We start from the raw sequence: 18,221 nt of genomic DNA, 5'->3' as shown, positions 1-18,221 counted from the left end.
TACCATCTGTGGCCTTCATCCATTTCTTTAGCTTTTCCATCCCACTCACCCTTCATGTCTCCATCTACTATCTGGCTCACCCTTTAGGTTTTTTTTTTTTTTTAAATTGCCGTGGACTCTGTCAGGCCTGAAGCAAATATCTTTTTGTCAGCTTCATTCCCTTGTCTGTGTATGGTGATAACATAGTGACCTACATCTCAGGAGTCTTGAGAGAACAAACCAGATAAAAACTGGACGAAGCAACATTTGTTTGGTAATGCAGTTGGTTTTAGTTTCTTCATTTAACACTATGAGGAGGTAGACTGGGGAATTGGGAGACAGGGCTGGAAGGGCAGAGGATATGATGAGCTCTAGTGCGGCTCAGGAAGGACTGGACTTTGGCTGTGGATTGTCCTTGGGCAAATCTCTTTCTTTCAGTTCCCCACGGGTACAGGAATATAAGAATTGCCTTGGTGGATCAGACGCAGATTGATCTATCTCTCAGCATTCTGTTTTCAACAGTTGCTGCCCAGATGCCTCCGGAAGCCTGCAAGCAAGGCATGAGGGTGGTGATCACAATCCCCTGTTGTTTGTTCACAGCATATGGTGTTCAGCAGTACACTGATACTGTATGTGAAAGTTCCATTTAGCTATTTTGGCTAATAGTCGGGAATAGACCTATCCTCCATGAATTTGTCTAACACTTTTAAAGAGCTATCTTTTTTTTTTTAAAGCCAGCACCACAACTGTAACAGTGAATTGCAGGTTAATTATGAGTTGCATGAAGGAATAGTTGCTTTTGTCAGTCCTGAACCTGTCAGTTATCTCCACTGGGCAACCCCAAGTTCTAGTATTATGATATAGGGAGAACATTTTCTTTTCCCCCCACAGCTGCCATTTCCCATTTTCTTTTTTTTTTCCTTTCTTAAACTGAAAAGCTTTGGCTTTTCCTCTAGAGAAGGGGCACCAACGCCATGACTGTTTTAGTTGATCTTATACATACCTTTTCCATGCCTTTTGAGATGTATGGTTGGTTGAATCTTTCTGTTTCAGTTTTTACTACTTTCAGCCTTTTTGAAGCACAAGTTCGTTATATGTCATTTCCACATCTGTAGAGAATTTTTTGATTAAAATTCTCCATGAAAATTCATACACTTTTTTGTATGCATTTCTCCCAATACATTCATTTTAATGCATTTCTACCAATGCATACATTAGGAGAAATGTGTACAAAAGCTACCTCCTTGTCTTCGATCACATGTGTATATAAACATCCCTATGCATACATGTATTTGATTCAAAGAGAGTTGGCTGGAGCGGTTATTAAAAAAGAAGTAGAACATCTTCAGGATAGATCATAGAATCATAGAATAGTAGAGTTGGAAGGGGCCTATAAGGCCATCGAGTCCAACTCCTTGCTCAGTGCAGGAATCCACCTTAAAGCATCCTTGACAGATGGTTGTCCAGCTGCCTCTTGAATGCTCCTAGTGTGGGGGAGCCCACAACCTCCCTAGGTAACTGGTTCCATTGCCATACTACTCTAACAGGAAGTTTTTCCTGATGTCCAGCCGGAATCTGGCTTCCTGTAACTTGAGCTAGATATAGAGTAGATATAGAGTACAAAGAACACAACGAGTGTCATCACACAGGGGAAAATCACATTTACTTACCGTCGCTTCTCCGTCTGTGCATTTGTCCCTCGTTACTTCCTCTTTTGAAAGAGGAAGTAAACAACTTGCACATGGCTGATTCAGTGGGTCGTTTTGATTCCGCTGCTTCTCCTGCACACAGCAGGAGATAGTAGCTACTTCTGTCTTTAAAAATAAGTCGGACTTACTGGAGTGTGGTTTTTTTGTCATGCAAAGATGGCTAGGAGGGGCAGGAGGTGCGTGGGAGGCAGACGACATCGTGAGAGGGACCCGCGAACATCTGTGAATGCCCAGCAATGAGCATGCAATAAAGCACTCATCTGATGGAGATCAATGTGTGCCTGAGCTGGAGACTGAACTTTGAGTGCAATTGATCTGGCGACGTGCAAAATATTCAATACCTTGGTTTCTAGAATGAATAGAACCCTTCTAACTTCTGTGGTTGAATTTGGGCAATATAGAGGTGGTCCCTAGAACAAAAGTTACCATGAGGGTTCTGAAGACCTCTGATTGTTGTGTGAGCTTGGTGCCTCTCAAGGCTTGAGTTATGCAAAGGTAGGTAAAGTGATGAAAACACTCAAGACTGGGCTGTATTTCCAGGCAGGGCTTTAGATTGGACAATTACTAGGTTACCTTGTGGGTACTTGACTAGGGTGGTGACTTGACTAGGGTGGTGACTAGGGAGGTCAGGAAGGCATTTCCTTTTATCTAAGGTTATCTACACAGCCTTACAGAACAAAATATATACTTTAGCTAAGTTGCTAGACCGGAGATGCACATCCCACAGCCTACATGAGCCCCCCAGGTCCTTTTGTGGGGAGGGGCATGACACCCTGAGACCACCCCTTCCACCATGAGTTTTTTCCATTTGCCACCACTGAGCAGCTCTTCTTTCATTTTTAGTCTCCCCACGCTGCCAATTGCCACTCCCTTGCCCTTTACTGCTGCCAATTCCAGCCGGGGATTTAATTTAATATGTTTTTATAATTTTGCTGCTGTCGAGCAATCCATTGCTCTGCATCCACTGCTGTCAAGACAATGAAGAGAATGTTGCCCCGTTGCCCCAACTCCTACTGTGGCCCTGTTCTGCTGCCTCTCTCACTTTTTTAACCTCTCTCCCACTGTCAATCACTATCCTGCCCCCCCTTTCCACTGCCAATCAGGCTTACTGAGACATCTCTTTGAACTTCTGAGAGGAAGCAGGAGTGATAGAGTCCTCTGAATCAGGCTGCGAGATCGTCTTTTAGGAGGCACTCTTGCAGCTTGTCTCAGAGGGCTCTGTCACTCCCGCTTTCTAAATACGTCTGTAAATATTCTGAGAGCCGGCGATGCCACTGCTCTTGGAGCATACTTTTCGAAAGGAAGCGGAGATTGAACTTGTGGAAGAGAAAATGAGGCACAGAGAAAAAGGGGCACATGAACTTGCAAGGAGTAAAATGTCAAGTAAATGAACTAACTGAAATGTGAACAGGGGGGTATTTAATGTGGTTATCATTGTCAAAAAAATTGTGCACCCCTGTGCTAGAATGTTGTTGTGATGTTCACCCCTCCTTTACCCAGACTTTACCCTATTATCCCTTCATATCTAGGATAATAAGCCCATGGTGTGGGACAAATCAGCTCTACACTATGACTTAGCTAATCTTCTATTTTCTAGTTTGGAAAAGCGGGTGCTGGCTATTTAGTGCTAATGTATGCGGTAGCATAAACAAAGACCAAGCTGGCACATAGATTTAACTCAATAACACAAAACAAAAGTTTATTATTTACAGGATGTTGTTTCAGTGCTATAGATGTTATTATCTATACAGATGATTAATAAATAGCCTCACTACCCCTCTAAACCCTCCCTCAAAGCTAAGATGATGCATCGCTAAACTCCAAACTCTATCTCCTCACAAAACTAACTGTCAAAACAGCCAACACTTCCTGTGAAATCACTCAGAAGAACGTAAGAAGTGCCCTGATGCTGGATCGGACCAAGGGTCCATCTAGTCCAGCACTCTGTTCACACAGAGTGAACAGAGGCTGTGCACTGTTCACACAGCTGTCGACCAGGGATCAGCAAAGCAGGTCATGGTGCAACAGTACCCTCCCACCCATGTTCCCCAGCAACTGGTGCACACAGGTTTATTGCCTCTGATACTGGAGCCTGCACATAACCATCAGCGCCAGTAGCCATTGATAGCCTTCTCCAGGAATTTATCCAACCCCCCTTTAAAGCCATCCAAATTGGTGGCCATCATTACATCTTATGGTAGTGAATTCCATAGTTTAACTATGCACTACATGAAGAAGTATTTCCTTATATTTATCCTGAATCTCCCACCAATCAACTTCATGTGATGAGCCCGGGTTCTAGTATTATGGGAGAGGGAGAACCAGCCAATCACACACAAGCCCCCTCCTGCCCACAGTCAATCCCTTCTTACTTGAATAATAGTTTCTGAAAAATTTAATACATTCATATTAATATAAGAAAATAGGTTCGCTTAAGAAACAGGTGATTTTGTCACAGATGTCACATGAAAAAGCCATTGTTACTGAGCTTCCTAGTAACATCTTTCTGCCCACTGAGTGACCTCAGCAAATGCCTGCTGCTGTGGCATTGGTGATATGAGGTAAACACCCAGGGTTAAGAATCCCATATATATTTCTGCTCTCACTGATATTTTTGGGAATAGGAAGCACATACAGAGATAAATACTCAGACAAATGACAACATACTCCTTTATGGCTGCATAGCTGCAATTTGCATTCATTAGCTTTGAAAGAAGGTGATGGGGGCATTATAGAACTACATCTATGGTGAAGGAAAATGTAGATAGGAAAATGTTATTTATTGTTCCTCAAATTAGAAGAAATTCAGACGCCCATTCAAGTTAATAGAGTTAAAACTGACACAGAAATACTTTTTCATCCAATTAACCACATGTTATTCTTTTGCAAGGGCAGTAGCATAAATGGATTCAGAAGAGGATTATATAAATTAATGGTCCATCAATACTGATTAACTCAGATACATTAACTATTAACATGGGAATGCATCCTCATTCTTAAGGTGTCACCAGTCTTCTGTTTGCTAAAAACTGAGAGCAAACAACAGGAGATGTATCAGCCCATAATTGCTTAATGGCTTCTCGAGTGCTTTCGGTCTGATCCATGCTGAGTTGCTGCACTGAGACAGTAGCTCACAGAATTAGGAATAAGAGTGTAACGTTTCCTACGCCTGCATGATGAACTGAATCTCCCAAATTCCGTCTATTAAGGTACCTACTTTGCTATTAGCCTATGTAAGGTCCTTTTCTGAGGAACTCAAGAGCAACAAAAAAAGGGATGGTGGAGGGGAGAAACAGTAAAAACAAAACAAAAATCACCTACATATGTCTCCACGAGATTACAAGAAATATAGGAACTGCCATACGTTCTGGCATCCTTATGCAGTGTATTATCCTGTTCCTGCCAGCAACTGAAGTAGAGCCAGGGTTTGGAAGCCCACAGCATAACTTTAGGATACAGGTAAACTGTCCTCGTTGTTACATAGGGCCTTGTGTACTTGGTAACATTGAGTTCTACCTCAATTGGCAACTGGAAATAGGCAATATTTATTTATTTATTTATTTAGTTTATTACATTTATATACCGCCCCACAGCCGAAGCTCAGGTAGCCGGTGTGCCCAATGTGGTTGGTCTTCAGTTTGCCCCCACTTTGCAGATTTGTTTGCAGACTGGGGACATTGGTTGGTGTTTTGACTTTGGGCCCAGTCTCAGGATGCACAGGAATGGCCCTGAGGGTGCATGTGATATTACATTTCTATATATAATGAATTTATGGTTATAGTTATGTATTCCTGTTATATCTCTCTGTTTTATGGTGAGTATCTCTGGGGTGAGAGGGTAATGAGTAGCTGGAGGAATTGTGGATTTGCATATGGGGGATGATTGGCTGAGTGAGTGAAGGGGGTGCTATATTTTAAGTTGTGCTGTGTGAGTCAGAAAAGTACTAGGAATGAGGGCTAAGTTCAGAGTTACGATTTATGAGAATTTTAGGACTGAGATAGAGAGAGGGAGGTCTGTGATGATTGTCTTTGAGAGTGTTTTTTAGAGTATTAATCATAGAATCATAGAATAGCAGAGCTGGAAGGGGCCTACAAGGCCTTCGAGACCAACCCCCTGCTCAATGCAGGAATCCACCCTAAAGCATCCCTGACAGATGCTTGTCCAGCTGCCTCTAGTGTGGGAGAGCCCACAACCTCCCAGGTATGAGGGAATATATATTGAGAGAACCATTAAGAGTCACTTGTTTATTGTTGTACAATATGTTACTGTAATTAATAAAGCGTTTTTGTTTATAAACTCTACATATTCTGCTCTTGGCTGTGAAAGAGGGAGGTAATAAAGGGAAAGTTACAAGGTTATAGAATGAAGTCTGTGCGTCCTTAAAGCTCGAGGACATGATAAAAAGGGTTGGGCCTTAGCCTTAAAGGTCCTAGTGGCAGTGCAATCCAGTGTGTGAGAAATAAGGTGGTTCCTGCTGGGGAATTCTCACTAGGAGAAGGCAAGAATGCCACAATACATTTCACCTTACTTCTGTAGAATTGCTTCACACTTTTGTGAACCACTGCCCTAGAAGAATTGATTTTTGCTCATCTTAAATTAATATACAGATTTTAATTGGGTATCTCATCCATATAGATGTTCTCAGTCTTAAATATTTTATGTGCAAATAATGTCTTTAGCATCGCAGGTGTCTCATGTTCACTTAATTAAATACATTTTGATTAGTCATCATTAATAAGAGCACACAGAGTTTCTATTAGTGTTCTTTAGACATACCACACATTCTTCTGTGGCTCCTTTTGGTTCATTTGGAAAATGGAGATGAAATGTGATCTAATTTGTGCAGCAATTATTTGCATTAAATGTTGTACCATTATGAATTATCTTTATGAATATGAGTACAAAGTGCAGAAAAAATATCTTTGAACATCTTACTACAGTGGCTCTGTCTGGAGTTGAATATTGTCAGATTGTTGCTGCATAATAACAAGCATTATAAATATTCACTGAAGTCAGAGCTGGAAAAATCACTCTTTTTTCCTTATAGTTTTCTACATTGAGATATGTAGAACAGAAGAAATATCTCATTAGTTATATTTTGGAATTTTCTACGTTTCAGAAATATAATGCAAAAGCTAAAGGCTGCTTCTTTTTTGACTGGTGTGGAGATAAATAAAAAGGAAATAAATAAAAAGAGAGCATAGATAAAAAGATAACAATATGAACCTACTAAGAGCCAATCTGTACATTTTATAGAATGAGGCAGTAAATAAAGGGCCAAAATTCTGAACTGTAGTGCCTCAGCCTGAAGGTGAGGGATTTTATTTTTGAATGCTTCCCTGCATTAAAATTCTCTGAATGCAGTAAACTAGCACATGAGGGGAGAAGATTTGGCATAGCTATCTCTCTGATGTGCTTAGTTTACAAGATACAAGGACCTTTTGATGTGGAGGAGACTAAAGGTTGTTTGTTTTAATGTGAAGTCTGAGGCAGTATAGTCCAGAATTCGACCACCTTAGTCTACGCATGAGGCAGAATTACATATGCCCCATATAGCTGCTTTCTATGCGTAGATTCTGTACATTGAGAAGGGGGCAGCAGGACCACACAGCATGGACATCTGCATTAGCCACCTGCTTATGTAGACCTGGGCCAGATCTGCACTAAGCAGAATACAACACTTTAAAAACGGTTTGAAAACTGTATATGTAATGTGTCCTGGGCTTGAACAGTTGTCAAAACCATTATAAACCAGTAGTGTAGATCCTGCCCTCCACACCATTAGGACCTTGATTGTACAGGGTTCTCCCAATGCAGACTTCAATACCAACACATGGGGTGGCCCAACAGCACAACCCCACTGTCCCAGTCTCCATACTTAGAAGCTACATCTGGAGAACGATTGACTAGGGCTATAGAGTCCTAAGGTTACAGAATAGATTGTACTATTCAGATGGCAGGTGGGGATAACATTTTGAATGCTTTTTTAAAAAAAACAACAACACACCATTTCAAGTAGAAAGTACAGTAGGAAAAGTGCTGAATTAGAACCTTTCTCTGTAATATCATAGGCTGAGTTCCGACGACACGCTAAACAATGGTTGATTTCTATGTCTCTCCTATTACACACACCCACACCCACACCCACACACCCGTTGCTTAGCATGTTGTCCGAACTCACATTATGCCAGTCCTTTTACAACTTCATTGGCTGCCAGTCCAGGTCCGGGCCAATTCAAAGTGCTAGTATTGACATTTAAAGCCCTAAACGGTTTGGGGCCAGGTTATTTGAAGGAACGCCTCCTCCCATATGTACCTGCCTGGACCTTAAGATCATCCACAGGGGCCCTTCTCCGTGAGCCCCTGCCAAAGGAAGTGAGGCAGGTGGCTACTAGGAGGAGGACTTTCTCCACTGTGGCACCCCGGTTGTGGAAGGCGCTCCCCAGAGAGGTCCGCCTGGCGCCTACACTGTATTCTTTTCGTCGCCAGCTGAGGACCTTTTTATTCTCTCAGTATTTTAACACTTAATTTTAACTTAAATTTAAATTTCACTGTTCTAACTCTGTATTTTAATCTTATATCAATTTTGCTGCATGGTTTTATCCTGGTTGTGCTTTTTATACTGTATTTTGCATTAGTGCTTTTAACCTGTTGGTTGTTTTATTATGGTTTTAATTCTTGTGAACCGCCCAGAGAGCTTCAGCTATTGGGCAGTATAAAAATGTAATAAATAAATAAATAAACAAACAAACAAGCAAACTCAGCCATAGTTTTCAGCTTTTAGGGAGAATTTTTTTTAGAGTGAATGACATTAAAAAACACCTTTGAATGCTCCACCTATACCCTGAACTGCTGCAGCCCACTGCTGCCTTGGGGCTCTAACCCCTTGTTTTGTTCAATATGTAGACCTGGCCATAAAGTTATGACTCCCTCTGTGCAACTGTCCACTGCATCAACTGGCATGACATCCTAAAAGTTTATGTGACGAACAGCTCAGGAGTTCATAGCAACCATGGGCCTGTGCCAGGTAATTTCTGGCCCCACATATTCAGCTAGACACACTTTGGGCCTGTATTTCTCTGCTGGACCAGATGAGCAGTGATCTGCGAGTGGGGAAAATTGATATAGTTCCTTAGTCATGGACAGATCACTACCTGGCCGGATTTCAGTTCAGTGGCATCTGAACCTTTTGACTTTTACAGAGGTGAATAACCTGTTAGGATGGTCTCTGCCCCAGGAGGCTAATGAATCTGAATGGTTTTGTGATGGATCCTGTCATACAAGATGGCAATCCTGTTGAAGCACTGGTTGACCTTTGGAATGAGGAAATAGTGCAGACAGTTGACACCACTGCTCTTGAGCAGCCTGAGTTAGCTCATTAATGATCTGAAGATCTGCCAGCAGTTAAATGGCAGAGAAAACAACTAGAGTGACTGAGGCAGAAAAATTGTGAAGAATAAGATAGACCACAGGTTAGAGTTCATATTAATGTCTATTGTGTGGCGGTGATGGCAGCAAAGAAGTCTTGGTTTCCCTTCTTTGCATCCACTAAAAAAAGGCCAGCTGAGGTGTCCCAAGTTTAGAGGTCCTTTACATCTTGATTTATAGGGTGGACTGTTCAGTAGCCTGGTGTGATCAATTTGTGAGGCATTTTGCAGATAAAGTTGCTCATATCCATTCCAGCTAAGTTGTTACAGTTAGAACTATATCAGTAGATGTACATTTGGGATCTGCTTGTTCAGTTAAATTTGAGATATTCCTGTTTGTACAGCTTGAAGATGTGGAGAGGGTTTTTGGATAGGTGAAACTAACTACATGTGTACTCAACCCTTGTCCATCCTGGCTAATAAGACTGGCCAGATATAGACGGGGGAATCCGCACGTCGTACCGAGACCGCTTCTAAGCGACCCCATTGCGACGTGAAAGCGATCGTGTAACTTGCCTTTGGAAGAGCTGAGGAAGAGACGTCCTCGCCGCCGCCCACAGACCTCCTCGCTGGCTGGGACGGAGAGCTCGGGGGAAGAAGGCGGGGGGGAGAGCGGAAGAAGCTCTCCCCCCCGCCTTCTTCAGTCAAGCTCTCCTCGCCAGTCGGCGAGGAGGTCTGTGGGTGGCGGCGGCAAGGACGTCTCTTCCTTGGCTCTTCCAAAGGCAAGTTACACAATCGCTTTCACGTCGAACTGGGGTCGCTTAGAAGTGGTCTCGGTATGACGTGCAGATTCCCCCTTGGTCAAGTATTTGCTAGGAATGGTACATGCCTGATTCCAGGAAGGGGTAGTTCCTGTATGTCTGAAAAGGCTGTGGTATGATCATTATTGAAAAAACACTCACTTGGTCCTACTGTACTGGAGAATTTCTGGGCTGTCTCTTGTAATGGTATGTGTATATTTAGTTTGTGTTACTTCAGGGGACTTAGTTGAGTCTGTGTCTGGAGTGTTTTGTTTATGCTTAGGAACCCCAAACATTACAGAATATTCTATTCTTGGGCAAGGTGCTTGAGCACATAGTAGTTTTTCAGTTCCATGTTTCTCTTTTTGTAGATGAAATTGATTATCTAGATCCATTTCAATCCTGCTTTAGGTACATTTTTGGGACCAAGATAGTCTTGGTCACCTTGGTGTATGACCTATCCCAGGAACTGGATGGGGGTGGAATGCATCCCTGTTGATTCTGCTGGAAGCCTAAATGGCTTTCAGTACCATCTACCATGGTATCCTTCTGAACTATCTTGCATGGATGGGACTTGGGGGCATGGTGTTACAGTGGCTTCAGTCCTTCCTGGAAGGCCAATCTCAGAAGGTGGTGCTGGGGGATATCTGCTCAACACTTTGACCATTGGGTCTATGGTGTCCTTTAGTGTTCTATCTTGTTCCCAATGCTACATGAGACAGTTATGAGAGATCATTCATGGTTAGGTGTTTGGTGTCACCAATATGTGGATGACATCCATCTCTATCTCTCCTTTCCATGTTGTTCCAGGGATGCTGCTGAGATCCTGAAGTGTTGCATGGCGATAATAATGGACTGGATATGGGCATATTTAAACTGAATCCAGACAAGACAGGGATGCTCTTGGTCAGTATTACTGATCCAGGAATTGTGGTCAACCCTGTGTTGAATAGGATAGCACTCCCCTTGAAAACATAGGCTTGTAGTTTGGGTGTTTTTCTGGACTCAGCCTTGACCTTGGATGCTCAGTTCTCTGTTGAGGCCTTTACACAGCTGAAGCTGGTGTGCCAGCCTAACCCATTCCTGGATAATGCAGATCTGGTCAGGGTGACACATGCCTTAGCTGCATTGTACATTGATGTACACCATGTACATTGATGGTGCTATATAAATAAATAATAATAATAATAATAAATTGTGTAATGTACTCTACATAGGGCTACCTTTAAAGAGTATCCAGAAACTATAATTGGTCCAGAATGCAGGAGCCTGAATGTTAACAGATGATGTGTACAGGGAGTGTGTGACTCCCTTGTTGAAAAGCTGCACTGATTTCCAGTTTATTATTTGGGTACAATTCAAAGTTCTGGTGATGACCTTTAAAATTGATGACCTTTCTAATGTTGTTCCCTGCCTCTATCCAAAGGGAGAGGCGGGTAAGAAATAAATAAATAAATATATTATTATTATTATTATTATTATTATTATTATTATTATTATTAAAACCCTGAATGGTTTAGGACCAGGATATTTAAAGGACTGCCTTCTTCCATACAAACTTACTTGCTTTCTGAGATTAGCTTCGGAGGTTCTTTTCTAAGCCACAACAACCCCAGAGCTGCATTTAGTTGGGACTAAGGGGAGGGCCTTTTCAGTGGCCACACCTAGGTTCTAAAACTTCCTCCCTCAGTAACAACCTTCAGGAAGTAACAACCTTCCTTTTTAGGATGATGTGATGCCGTCCCCTCTAGTCCTCCTTTATTCTTCGCTATAAATCAAAGATCCCAGGAATGGAATGAGTATCAGAGTACTACTCACTGTCTCTGTGACTCACCACCCTTGTCTGGCTTCACAGCAGCCCAGCCCAGCACCCCATACTCACACCTTCCCTTCCACTGCCACCATTGAATCCTGTACCCTACCTCAGGTACCTCGCAAAACACTCCAGTATGAAACAAAAAGAATATTTATTAACAACAAGTCAGGTTATGCAGTTAAAGATCAAAATGGTTTCATCAGATACAAGTTTATTTGATCCAGTACAGTTCCATATGCAACCCTGCCTACTCTACCCTCTAGATTACACTATCTCTCCTCTCTTCACTTTGTTCCCCCAATTAATAAAACATGTTGTTCCTACACTAAATCTAGATCCTCTCTCTGACAGACCCCAAACCCATCTCCGCTCACTCTTCACACACTTCTCACTAACTGCTTCTGTATTAACTGCTTCCACTCTCTGCTAACTACCAATCCTAACCTTTGAACCACCAGCCAATCAGCATTCACTCTCACATCCTGGTCACTCACTCTCCCTCCCACTAGAATTAACTACTCAACAACCTTGTTCCAGCTGTACATACAACAAATACATCTTTAAACCACAAACATTATTAAAACAGTACAAATACTTACATTACAAAACAGGCATTAAACAGCAAAACATCACAGATGGCCTTCAGTTGACAATTGTAACGTTATTTTTACTCCAAAATATTTTGGATTTTTTGGATTGCTGTGTATTGTGTCTTTCTGCTGCTGCTTTTGTGTTTTATATTACAAAACAATGTTTTTAATCGTTAAATTGTTTACTTGTTGTGAGATACTGAAGATCTTTCAGAGATAAGGTCAGCTATAAATGTTTTTAAATAGATAGATAGATAGATCAAGTATTTCAGCCTTCTCTCCGTAGGATATAGATCAAGGAGCCTCCAGTTCTTGTCTTGATTGCGCCTGAAATATAAGTGGGATACCATTTTAAAATGAATAAATGAACTGCATTTACAGGGCTTCTGCTCTGACCGACAGTAGTGTCATTGCCAAAGTGCAGAAGACAACGTTTAGTTCAATATTACCCAAGAGAAATGTGTTGATTACAATGAGAAAAGGGAATGACATCAAAACTACTCCAGGGAAAGGTAAAAGGACCTTTCTGGAATGTCATCTTTCAAAAGTAGTTGTTACTGCTTTTGCATTTGGTAAGGGCTTTGTGTAAGAAACCTGCCAAAGACCTGGTGTAGCATAGTGGCTGTGCTATGAATCAGGAAGTTCCTGGTTTGAATCTTACCTCTGCTATGAGCTCACTAGGTGACCTTAGACAAGCCGCTTTTTCAGCCCCTGTCTCCTCTGCATCTGTAACATGGCAGAAAGTAATAGTGACTTACTGGCTGTTGTAAAGATTGCAAGTAGATAAGGCTTGCTTGAAAGTACTACAGAAATGTTAAGTATCATCACGGGAATATTATAAACCAGTTAATTTGACAAAATCCACTCTCCACCAGCTTCTAATTTATTTGCTGTGAGCTTTGCTATGAACATTGATTTTTAAGGGGAAAATTATCATAGGAATAGAATACCTTTTATTTTCTAAAATTGGTCTAAGTCATTTTGTTGTGAAGAATAAGACTAGCAGCTAAATTTTACCAACACTGCTGAGGGGATAGCATCCTTCACTGCACTTGAGGGTAGCAGGCTAGCTTAGAGGGGTGTGTGGCAAGCTGTGTGGAATATGAAGGTGTGTTATCCAACACTTCACTGCTGCTTCCTGCCTCTACCCCCGCATCTGTTGCCTGAGGTTGCTGAACCATTCTGCCTAATGGTAGGGCCCAGACCTGTTTCAAGAGTAGAATTTCAGGGGGGCACAAGTCGATACAGGGGAAAGGGCAGGCTTGAAAGGCCCAATCCATGAATATTAACTCTGTTTTGTTCACAGAAGTAAAGTTAAGATCCATGCTTATGTGTGTATTTCAACTCTGTTGGCTATATGTCGAATTTACTTACTTTCTACTCCTCTAATGCAGGCACTTAGCCTGCCAGAGGACCAGGATTCACTTAGCCTGCCAAAGGACCAGGATTCACTGATTTCTGCAATTTGGAGAAAGTTATTTTTTTACAGACTTGGCTTTGCATAGCTATAAAGTGACTGATTGTCTTTGTCAGCAGTTGTACATATATCCATCACATATTTGCTCTAAGCACTCCCTTACACAGAACAACTATTAGTTTATACTATAGAATGGGCAGGGCCGGTGCCAGACTATTTTGCGCCCTAGGCAACCCCACCCACCCCCCACAAAAAAATGCCAACTTTGATTTTTAAGAACTTACGTCTCCCAGAAAAAATAAGAAGCACAAAACTTGAAACTGCTAAATTTATTTTAAAGTGCAAGAAATACGTCATGCCAATTATAGCAAACAAATTGGAAAGGAACGTTTATGGGTCTAAAATGCATTATTTAATAGGAATATCACCTCCAAATCATCCCCAACTCATACTCACGCGCACGCGCGCACACACACACACACACTCAGCATCACTCACTCCAAACAAACACACACATGAACACATGCATTCACTCAAAGACCCCATGCACCCCATTCACCCATACATTTTCTCTCTCTCTCTCTCTCTCTCTCTCTCTCTCTCTCTCTCTCTCTCTCTCTCTCTCTCTCTTTTTTCCGGGCGTGTTCCGTAAGTCCGAACGTGGAACCGCCCCACCCCAGCGTCCCTGGCTTTGCTTCGGCTTGGCGGGCGCGGAGCGCCATCTCGCCCGCCCAGGCCCATCTGAATCCTCGGCCCAGGCCGGCTCAGAGCCAACGCATGTGAGTGCTGCGCTGTGCCCGGCGCCCCTCTTAGCTTGGCGCTCTAGGCAGCCGCCTGAGTGGCCTCTATGGTAGCACCGGCCCTGAGAATGGGTTCTGAACTTGTAACTCACTTAGTGTATTAAGGTCTCTGATTTCCAAGTATATTTTTAATCAATGAGAACAGTTCATATTAGATAGTCTCATTTACATTAAACTGTAGCTTTATAACGTAATCATAAACCTTATTATAAGGTATCTATTTACTTTGTTTAGGGTCAAGTTATGTTCAGAAATGGAGAGAGGATGGGGACCATCAAATTTACACAGTTCCAAGGTAGGTGATGAATATTCATTTATTCTTTACGTTGTTGTTGCTGTTGTTGTTGTTGTAAATGACAGCCCAAGCATGTGGATTGCTGATTCATTTGCCCTAATAGCTGCTTCACATTGTGCTGTAACTTGAAAGGAAATTATTTGAATATGTGGCAATAAAATATGGCAGAATGCCCAGAAATAATGGGCTTTCTTTTTGTTGATGGAGGAAAATGCATTTGTGTGAAACTCTTAGTGTTAGGTCTTTGGTTAAAAATATAAATGCAATCATATATGTGATCTAACGTACAGAATTGGAGAAGTATATAGAAAAAAGTATTAAAGAATAAAATACTGTGTGCTAATCTCTTATCCTGCTGAAAAGTGAGACAGATTTAGCATTTACAAATTTAGAACAGCTTTTCTAATGAGATTTTTTAAACTTTCCTTTTAAAAAAGAAAAAAATATTTTGGAACGTCAAGCTTTGTATTGATGAGGAACTGCAGCACTACAATGACTTGGATTAATTCTAGTAAGGGAGTACACTCAGAAAAAGCAAATATACAGCATAATCCTTTCTTTGCAGAGAAGGTTATCATACTGCATACTTGATCAGGCAACTTTCTAATGTCTTTCATGTTGAGCAGCGTTGCTTGAAAGAAACAGTTGATAGAATTTGGATTTCTGACTTACCTTTCTTCTTATATTCTCACTGCATGTTTGAAGGGTAGTATACATTATTTAGTGCTGAAGTTTTTTTAACCTCATTATCAAATAATTAGAGCACTCAATTGAATAAATCATCTTTAGTTGATTTACAGCACACACCTATGCATGTCTGCTCAAAAGGAAGTACCACTGAGGTCAGTGGTACTTACTTCCAGATAAATGGTTGTAAGATTGCAGCCTTAATCATTTGTCTTTCGATTAATACATTTAACCGCTCAATGCATTACATTTGTATGTTGCCAATACCTCAGTATAGTTTCTTTTATTGGGATATAGAAGAAAATGTAAGATCAGTTACAACTATTAAACAAAAGTGAATTTATTGATTTATTTTCAATATGGGTATATTACTTGCCCAGCATATTTTCAACACAATTTAGAACAGAGTAAATATTAAAACCACAGTAATATTTTTACATGTCAGTCAAAAGCATCTCTTTAAGGTCATGAGGTGCCACAGTGGTGAGGGTCAGGGGACCAGTTCCTCTCCCCAAACCCATTGGGAGCCACAACCTTCTCCACTGCTGCCGCACCACTGAATTTGCCACTAAAATTCAATGACACAGCGGGGCAAGAAAACAGCAATTTCACTTTAAACCAAGGCATTTGAAAAGCAAAAACATACTTTTGGAAGTCTATATGGAGCATGATTTTTCTTTAAAACAAGGCTTGCAACCCGCATACATTGCATTAAAGAGAAATTTGATGGGTCGGCACCAAAGGTGAAGGTGAGGACAATAAAAGAGCCCAGGGGCCCATGTGTTGCCCACTAACAATCTTGAAATTGTTGTAGATTGCAAGATGAATATGAGTCAATGGTTTTATGATGCTGCAAAAAAAGGTCAACTCAGCACCTTGAATTGTGCCCAGAATACCATCAATCAGCTGCCAGTGTAGTTGAGGAACGCAGGCTGCAGATGATTTCGTCCCTTGATATTTAACTGGAGATCTGCTTCAATATTGTGCAGTAATTGAAGCTTCCAAGTCATCTTCAAAAGCAACCACGTGTAAAGTGCATTACAGTGCTAAAGCTTGGAAGTTATAGACTCATAGATCAGTGTGACAAGGTCCCTGTCATCCAAGATGGGGTGCATGCTGCTTTAGAGATTTATTATAAATTTTTATTCCAGGTTCCAACATCCATTAATCTCTGTGATAACAGCCGCTTCCCCTCCCACCCAATGTGCAAGCCCATTGGCTTTTTTTTTTTTTTTTTTGGTGAGCATATATGTGCCTGCCTCACCACAGCACCACCTGTCAGGGGCTTCCGCTTTCAGGAGCTGCACTGTGCCTGTGCGATGTCAGCTAAAGTATCATGATAAGTTCTGGAAGTTCCCAGAAATTCCAGGATCTCCTGCGATACTGTGCAGCAGCTCCTGAAGGTGGAAACCCCTGATGGGCAGTGCACTGGCGAGGCAGACGCGTGTATGCATACAAAATAAAAATAAGCTGGGCAGGCGGAGCCAGCTGGGTTGGCTGGCCAAGCAGGTCGGGTGCAACGGGAGGTGAATAGGTGAGCAAGCAGACACGTCTTGGTCCTGCTGGCTCCCTGCATGGTCAGCTGGCTGGCCAGCCATGCAGTTGGCCAGCAGGACCAACAAGCATTGGTCCCTTTGGAGGAGGAGAACATGCAGTTCAACACTCTTCCCATATTCTTCCGCCTGCTGCGCCCTCATTAAGCTGCTTCATGGTAGGGCCACCCCTGTCCCCAGCGCATTTTGGAATCCATTTTGCTCATAAGACTCCAGGAGGCTTAGGTCATTCTAACCATTCCATCAACCTGTGGAAATGGATAGCAAGATCAACTCATGCTTTGATCAGATAGTGATCTAACCATGACAACATTCTAATATCAAGACCATCAATTACTGGATAATCAGCATCTTGCCCAGTGCACTTATGATTCCCCAACTCTGTGCCTCATGTTTGTTATTGGACGACACACCAGAGGGCCAATATCTGCTGGTGTTGCCCCCCAGCAACACCTTGCGATTAGGATAAAGAATAAGATCATCTGAAAGTAGATCAGATAACAAAAGAAATGACTGTTGCCGTTATATTACAAGCAGTGTAGTGTGTAGATTAGCCTTTGTGAAATAGCTCGTGTTGTTTGAAATGCTTTGAGCTTGATTAGCTTCTCTACTAGTATTAGCTTCTCTACCCACCATTTTAAAAATCTGCATAAGAAGTTCATTCCTTTCTCCTGTTACACCACTAACAGTTTCCTTCTCAAATATTTTTTTCAAGCCAGTTTTCCTTCCGGGCCTACAGCCAACTTGATAGGATGTATGAAAATATTGTGAATGGGCTTTGATTAGTGCTAGTTAAAACCCAGAAGATTTGGAAGAGTCTTGTGTGGATTCTGCCTGGAGGAAATTGAGCACTATTTCTGTGCATGAGAAATAATTAGGTAGGACTGAGGACTGAGGACTGCTTCACACATGCATGAATATAAACTTGCTTTCTCTACATTTGACTATCATGTAAATCAACTCCATTTAAAAGCATTGTGAGTGATGTGACATGGAAGTTTGGTTTGTGCTGTCGAATTCTGCAATAACCCACTCACACATGCAGGGCATCACTTGATGCTGCAATTGTAAAGGTGTGAAATGTGTGTGAACTAGACTTTAATTGCTCTATCTTCTTTACTTTCTTGAGGTACTCCTACAAGTATTTTGTAGGTCAGTAGAAGGGCCCTTGTTGTTGTTTAGAGACTATTTGGAGAAACTTAGTTGAT

At 41.7% G+C, this 18,221-nt stretch overlaps 1 protein-coding gene across 2 annotated transcripts in view; it reads left to right on the top strand.

Moving 5' to 3' along the window:
• The window catches only part of GABBR2 (gamma-aminobutyric acid type B receptor subunit 2), a 353,790-nt gene that overhangs the window by 179,134 nt on the left and 156,435 nt on the right, over window positions 1–18,221 (top strand). For both annotated transcript variants that reach the window (XM_063130215.1, XM_063130214.1), the window contains exon 8: window positions 14,713–14,773. In XM_063130215.1, coding sequence (XP_062986285.1) covers window positions 14,713–14,773 — 61 coding nt within the window. The remainder of the gene's footprint in view (window positions 1–14,712; window positions 14,774–18,221) is intronic.

The sequence above is a fragment of the Elgaria multicarinata genome, chromosome 7 (assembly GCF_023053635.1).
Source record: "Elgaria multicarinata webbii isolate HBS135686 ecotype San Diego chromosome 7, rElgMul1.1.pri, whole genome shotgun sequence".
Taxonomy (NCBI): domain Eukaryota; kingdom Metazoa; phylum Chordata; class Lepidosauria; order Squamata; family Anguidae; genus Elgaria; species Elgaria multicarinata.
This window is presented reverse-complemented; position numbering and strand designations above follow the sequence as displayed.